Raw genomic sequence first — 7,964 nt, 5'->3', positions numbered from 1 at the left:
TGTGCAGGGGACTATAACTCTTGTGGGCCTTTTATCATTATATATTATTATAAGAGATTAGTGTAGAATGTGTGTGTATACACACACACACATACTAGGTTACATATTTGGAGGTATATCGCTAAGTCCAGGAAAGAGTTGCCAAATTTAACTTGGCATGAGAGTGACTCAACCCTGAAATCCGGACTCAGAATTGTTAACCTCATTTGCGTAATAATAATTAATATCCATAATACAAGTAATCAGCTTGTCTAGTTAGATGAGGCCACGAAGCGGACCTCGAGATTATCTGTTTCCAATTCTTGTCTAGTTAGATGAGACTACGAAGCGGACCTCGAGATTATCTGTTTCCAATTCCAAGAAGCGGATCCCTAGTCTCCAGGCGTAGCAGAACATGCGCTCTCCAAAGTTCAGCAATAAGGACTGAGCAACAACCTAAGCTCCGCGTGAATCTGAAAATTCATTCTCCCTTAGAGTTGCGAAGAAGACCACCTACAGCCGCCATGTGATCGTTGGTTCGAACAGCTCCATCCGAATTCTCCTCAATCCAACCAGATAGAGGCCGAGTCCAATACCTGGGAATGCGAGGCGTACAAGCAGTGGTATTAATATTCATATTATTAGTCAACATTATTTCCTCAACAAACCTGTCACTTTGGAGATGAAGTCTTCTCTTTCGCCGAATATTTATTTTAATGCGAACTCAAATTGTTTACTATTCACCAAATATTTATCTTAAAGAGTAATTTTATATTAATATTGATTTTTTACAATTAAAATTAAATGAAAGCTTAAAATTATTAGACATTATATGAATCTAACTGATTTTATCCAATTAATTTAAAATATTTTATTTTTTAAAGTATTAAAAATAGAAAAATATCATTATAGTTAAAATCAATCATTCTCACTTGTTAAATTTTCGTTTACTATACCAATTTTTTTTCTTCATCAAGTCAGTAGTCATTGACATATCGATTATGAATTTTGTCTATTTTTCAGTTCCTTATTATTATAGACATAAAATTCTTCAAATTGAATTACTATAATTAAAAGTCCGAATTCAAATTAAAGATCCATTCCCTTTTATGTTTTAAATAAAATATTTGTGCATAAAAATTAATTTTCCATTAAAACAAAATAATATTTGTTTTTAAAAAAATATCTTTCGTCTAATTGAAGTAATTGATCAAATCGACCACCATTTCTGTGATACGGAGGGGATGGAACCAACGGAAAAATAGACATCATGACAGCATAAAAGCCTAAAGGGCTGCCCTATTTTAGCTTGCAAAAGAAACTAAGTTACAGGAGCAGCAGCTTGCTTCTGATTCTTGAACGCTATTTATAGATGCGGGATGTCCTCAATTACATCAACAAAATATCATTATAGATTAGCATGAAAACCTAGTTTTCCAACTTAAAATAACACGTCGAATGATATCGCCAATATCCTTGGACATCAGAGAACTCAAAGAATTGGAAAACTATTTCACAAATTCCTAGAGACATGAAAAATAAATGCTAAAAGCATCAGACTAATCTAGAATGTACCTTTCAGTGTTTCCTTCTCTTTCTAAGATTCCTACCACATTTTTCTTTAACATCTAATGTAGAACTGCGCATGTACCAGATAATACAAAACGTTAAAGGAGAAATTCAATCACTTATCCTTCTTCATCGTAGTCTTCATCATCTATTTCCCTGTTCGAATTAGCAATTAGAACAGGATCGATGGCCATCTTCTCGATTTCAGTAAGTAACCAGCCAGGGTATTTGTCTTTATTTTCAGGTATGCTATCTGCTCTCGGTTCATCATCTATTTCGAACAGGGACCAGCCAAGTTCTTCATCTATTTCCCTGTTCGAATTAGCAATTAGACTTGGATGCGATAGAGTCTCCATTCTCATCCAAGTCTGCATTGAGGTCAATGTTTAGAACCGGAGCTTCAAAGTTCTTGCCTGTTGGATTATGTTTCTTCAACTCATCAGACCCCACCACATCAGTAGGACTCTGCCTGTCAAAGCTTAAAGTATGCTCTTCTTCAAAACAAGAAATGTCTGGGTCATCTTCAAACTTTCCATGATGTGCAGCATTCTCTCTCCCTGCTGTTCGATTCCCTCTTCCTCTGCAGCAACCGCGTCCTCTTCCACAGCTAGTACATGGAACGTCTCATGCTACAAAAAACAAAAGGTTGTGGTGAACAAAATTTTCAGGTTGTAAATGCACCTAGTATCATGAATGGTCACCAAAAGCAGCAAAATAAATATTCTAGCTTGCAAGTGCACTCTTCTTATAACACCATTATTTTACAATTGAACCAAAACAGTTTTCCAGGTTGGATAGTATAAAGGGGCATATCCATGCCAAGTATCAAAGAATGAATTGACATACCATTCTGCTCTTCTTTGGCTCGTCATCATCATCTACTTTCCTGGAAAATAAAGATATATGTGTGTTAACAACATTATGGATGACCAGCTTGTTTTATACATTCAGCTATTAAGTATATATCCTTTCATACCTTTTTTTCGGAACATTAAGCTCCTCGCCAGCAGCATCCAAACCACCTAGGTCCGGCACCTTACCAATTATTTCTCTGAGAAATCGAAAACATTAAATCCCTGTACACACTGCTTCCTGTAATATCAAAACCAACAGAGTTAACCTAATGTCAAGTAAAAGACCTTTACTCAACAAAAAAGGATTAAGGACAAAATTTTGCTTACAAATGCGAAGAATTCATAGTCTTAGCACCCTTCATCAAAGTAATTTCATATGTTCGATCACATAAATCTTGCAGAAATAATTCCAATGCTTTAGCTGCAAACATTAATTAATCAAAATTATGAGAAATTCCACTTAAGACTTCACCCAAATCAGACCGAAGAGCATGAACTGAAAATTTAAGTTCTAACCAAGGGGAAGTTCCTATTACGGGAAAAAACATAAAAAAATCGCCAACATATGTATATTTACACAATGAATAAATTTATGAGAAACAAATTCAAAAGTACTTACAAACAAGCAGAGGAACAGCCATGGCAATTTTTCCAACATCTTCATCAGCATGCATAATCTTCTTTATGCGAGCCTATGAAAAATAAATAAACATCAAGTGAGATTAGATAAACGAATCTCATAAGAAACCTGTAAAAATAAAATAATGCTCCGAGAAATAGCTTGCAAAATAGGTGTAATAATTGATAGAAAATAAGGACAAGAAGAATAACAGAAAAACCTTTAAATTTGTTATAGAAACATGTTATTCAAAAAAATTCTGAAGAGAAACAAGAAAGAAAGAAAAAAAACTTACAGCTGGGAAACGAGTATCGAGCTTCCTCTTCGCGTTTTGTTGAACGTTGGTGTGCAAAACCCTAGAGAGAGAGAGAGGGAAAAAAAGGAAACCGGCAAAAATTTCGCGAACTCGTCCTTTTTTGTCTACATGTTTAGTTATCCAAGTCAAACTAGAAATACCCAGTAGTCCAAATCTGTTTATAAAAAGAGTAAATATATAAAAAGGGTGAATTTGGTTTGAATATGTAATTTAGAGTATAAATATTTTGTTATTTTCCTTTCAATTAATTACTTTAATTTTTTTTATTATTCTGAGATATGCACAAGGTTGTAAGGGTGTTTATCTCGCGAGTTGGACAGTGTTCGACTCGTGCTCGTTAAAAAATTTGTTGCTCGTTATAATCATTAATTTTTTGCTCGATTCGTGCTCATTAAAAAAATTGTTGCTCAACTCGCTGCTTATAAAGCTCGTTACTAATTAAATTCGATGCTCATTGCTCGTCTTGTTGTTCGTTAAGTTCAACGAAATTTTTACCTTATTATTATTTTTATGAATACCTTAATTTCGTAATTATAGGTAAAACATACTAATACTATATAAGTAACAATCCACAAATATATTAAAATAATAGATAAGGTTTGATTTTTGAGTGTATGAAATATGTTTTTAAGATAACTATTAAAAAGTGTATAAAAAATTAACGAGCTGCTTGAGGACTTATTGAGTCGAGTTGGACTTTGCTCGACTTAACTCGTTAAGGACTCGAGTCGAGTCAATCCGAGTTGAGTTTTTATCAAGCTTTAACCGAATTAAGTTTGAGTTGCTCACGAGTTGCCCAACTCATTAAGCACCCCTACAAGGCAGTATCTGCTCATAGACAAATCTTAACCTTTTGACATTAAATGCTCACACCCTCGATATTTATGGTGTTCGAACTCGAATCTTCAATGAATAATAACAATTCTTTTACCAAGGAGACCACTTGATTCGTGCTTAATTTTATAAGTTTAATATATTTTTTCTAAACTATATCTCTTTTTCTATTTAAGTATTTAAACTTTTGTTTGATTAATATAGATGCTTAAAATTTTTGACGTTATCATTTTAAGTGTTTAGTATATTACTACTGTTAAAAAGACTGTTAATCACTTAAAATGTGACACATGACGTGTTTATACATTTTTAGAATTATTATTTAAAAAAAAATAACTCAAACTTTCTTTAAAGTCTCAAATAAGCCCCAAAATCTTTGATCCCAAAACATCAATCCCACTCGTCGACCGACTCCGTCAATCGACTACCCACCCATCATCTCCCGTAACCCGTAACATCAATCCTCAAAATCTCAAAATCTTTAAACTCAAATCCCTAATTTTAAAGATAAATATTTATCTCAATCGACATATAAGTGGTCGTTAGATGAGTGAGTGATCGTCGACGATGATAGTGGTTGATGATGAAATTAAAGGATTATTTTAATGTTTATGAACTTTTTTTAGAATTAAGAAAAATTTATATTTTTAAAAAAAATTATAATAATATTTTTTAAAATTGAAGGAGATGAAAAATCTGATCACTTGTCAAATATTAATTAGTTGATTGATTTTTAATGAATCTACTTAAAATGATAATGTCAAAAATATTAAATATTTATATTAACTATAAAAAAATTAAACATCTAACTAGAAAAAATTACATAATTTAGATATTTTTTATGTTAAACCTATTTTACGAATTCCTAACTACAGCTAAAATTCTATAAATTAATAATGTCATGGCCGGAAAAATTTATTAATTTAGAGAGTTATTAATTTATTGATAAATTAATAATTATTAATTTAAAGAGTTTTTAAGTAATTATACTGTATATACCAAACAAAAAGGCAAATTAGTCTATGCCTCTTAGAATTACGTTGCAAGAGATGAGTTAAATTAATAATGAACTCCAAATAGACTTGAACTTTAAAGGAAAACAGACAACTATTGAATCATATTTCAATAGATTGTAATATATTTTTTTTCAGTTTTTATGAATTATTAATTTATGATTTTTTTGGGACTGATAATTATAAAAGAATCTCACGAAAAATTATTATCTTATTATTTTATCGAGTTTTTTAATTTTTTACATTGGCCCAAGTCGAGACCGGACAAATTTATTATTTTAGAGAGTTTATTAATTTACCGAGTATTAATTTAAAGAGTTTCTACTGTATCATATATATTCGGTTTATGGCTATATTAATCTTATTGACTTGTATCCATCAGTACCCATTAATTTCTTTTTTTTTTCAAATATTTTGTTTTTGATTTTTCTAATATTAAAACAAATTATGAACAATTAAACTAAATTATTTAAAATTTTAATTATATTATAGAAATACTATTTTATGTTTATAAAATTTATACGTTAAACGTTTATCATACTATGTTTACAAATAATATGTTAAAAATATAAGTAACACTTTTTTATATGGAAATAGCATTATTAAAAATATTAATATAATAATAATAATTAAATTGTATGAAAATATCATCAAATATACATTTGATATTTAGTTGTAGGCTTAAACATAAAAAAAGGAGTACAACGTACGGTTTTTTTTAGTTTGGTACCTAATATTTTTTTCGTTCAAGTTTGATGTTTAACGTTTTATTCTGTAACTCAGTTTAGGTCTGGCCGTGATTGACCATTAATTTCGACCTTTAATGCCACACGACATTTATTTAATATTAAAAAATAAATTTTATAATTTAAAAAATAATAAATTAATTAATTCTCTCTATTTCCTTCCTTTTTCCCGTCACTCTGCAACATCCCTACATGGCTCAACTTCCCCAACTATTATTTCTCCTTTTCATATTCAAATGCTCTCAGTGAACCTCAATAAACAATGAACCATTTTACTGTATTAACCTCAAAACATTTTTATACACATAAAGCTTTGTTGGTATGGTTACAGATTGTCAGTTCGACCATAATCAATTTGTTGGCAACACAACCACGATTACTAGAAACGAAGTGCGGCGATAACTGGTCGGTTTGACCTCCCACACACTTGCCCCGACGATGAGAACGAATTAAACGGTCGGCGGTATCATAGCAAGAATAATGGTAGCCCATATGTGTGTACCCAGTGCTATCAAAAGATGGTAGCAGTTATGGTTGTTCATTCGGTTAATTCGACAGTCGACCGAATCGAATTATCATTAACCGAATGAACCGATCTTTTTTTTTTAACCGTTAATCGAATCGAACTTTTTTTTCGAAAATATTAATCGAACCAAATGAATTTCGGTTAATTTTCGAATTAACAAAATTTTTTAATTTTTTTTCTAATTTATATAAAAATTAAATGCTTTTAATTTAAAAAACAGTTTCTAATTAATTTAAATAATATATAATTATAAAATAAAAATTTTATATTAATTTTTTAATTAATTAATATTGATTTATGTTTAAAAGTTATTGAATCTTAAATTATTAATTGAGTTTTAAATGGTTTTGGCTGAGTCCATATGTTATATATAATATATTTAATTTTTTTAATTCAAAAAAATATTTACAATTAATTTAAATAATATATATTATAAAATAAATTTTTTATATAAAAAAAATTTATATAAATTTTTAATTAATTAATATTGATTTAGGTTTAAAATTTATTGGATCTTAAATTATTAATTGAGTTTTAAATGGTTTAGGCTGAGCCCATATGTTATATATACTATATTTAATATTTAAAATTTAATTTCGATTAATTCGGTTAATTAACCGATTTTGAACCGAATTAACCGTTAATCGAATTCTAAAAATTTTCTTAACCGTTAACCGACCGAACTAATTTGGTGGCTGACCGAATTAACCGAACTAATTCGATTCGGTCGGTTAACCGAATTAGTTCGAAAATTTGAAGACCCCTAGTAGCAGCACCCCAACAAGAGAGAACACACTGATTTAACTCTTCCTCACGAAGCCACCATCGAACGACCACGAGCTCGAAGTGTGGCGGCGACATAACTCACGATTTTATTATCGAGAAAAAATGAATGATGATCAAACGACCAAGTGAGGGGAAGTTCGCAACGACGGAACGACGGGGCGATAGATGACTTCACCGGTAATTAACCACAACGTGAACGATGTTAACCCTTTTGAAAGATATGAACGATGCACGATGGGATAAGGAAAACAAAGAAATAATAATGGTTTCACTGGTGATGAACCATTGTTACTCCATTGATGAACTTTAGTGCCTCTTTAGTGGAGTTTAATCTCTTATTCCATGCTAATAAAGCTTGGCCTTGGTCATCAATGAAGTTAAAAACTTCACTGGTGATGAACCATTGTTACTCCAAGGCTCTTCGTGGACGTCTGATTGCCAACTAAATTTTAACCCCGATGAATGTTAGACCGATTGCATGGGAAGAGAGTGAAGGGGAAGAGAGGGAAGAGGAGAAACAAAGGTAAGAAGAAAGGGAAAATCATATTTTGTTTTGGTTTGAGGAAGATGAGAATGTGAGAAGGAATAGAAGAAAGAGGGAAAATCATTTTTTATATTATACCCATGTCAAGTGGTATTTAACAGTCGAAATTAATGACCCGTCACGACTTAACTCAAACTGAGTTACAAAATAAAATGTTAGACACAAAACTAAAACAAAA

General features: G+C 30.9%; 1 protein-coding gene across 1 annotated transcript; it reads right to left on the bottom strand.

Annotated features, from left to right (window-relative positions):
* Positions 1-1,440: 1,440 nt before the first annotated feature.
* On the bottom strand, positions 1,441-6,422 carry LOC120194246 (transcription regulator complex subunit bur6-like). Its single transcript, XM_039196614.1, is given in 8 exon segments — positions 1,441-2,177; positions 2,395-2,434; positions 2,525-2,603; positions 2,606-2,640; positions 2,730-2,823; positions 3,022-3,094; positions 3,317-3,441; positions 6,260-6,422. Coding segments are annotated over 8 exon segments (759 nt in total). The 3' UTR covers positions 1,441-2,027.
* Between the last annotated feature and the right edge of the window lie 1,542 nt (positions 6,423-7,964).

Source organism: Hibiscus syriacus, unplaced genomic scaffold (genome assembly GCF_006381635.1).
Source record: "Hibiscus syriacus cultivar Baekdansim isolate YM2019G1 unplaced genomic scaffold, ASM638163v2 tig00116997_pilon, whole genome shotgun sequence".
NCBI classification, from domain to species: Eukaryota; Viridiplantae; Streptophyta; class Magnoliopsida; order Malvales; family Malvaceae; genus Hibiscus; species Hibiscus syriacus.
Note: the sequence above shows the minus strand (reverse complement) of the source record. Positions and strands in the feature narration are given on the sequence as shown.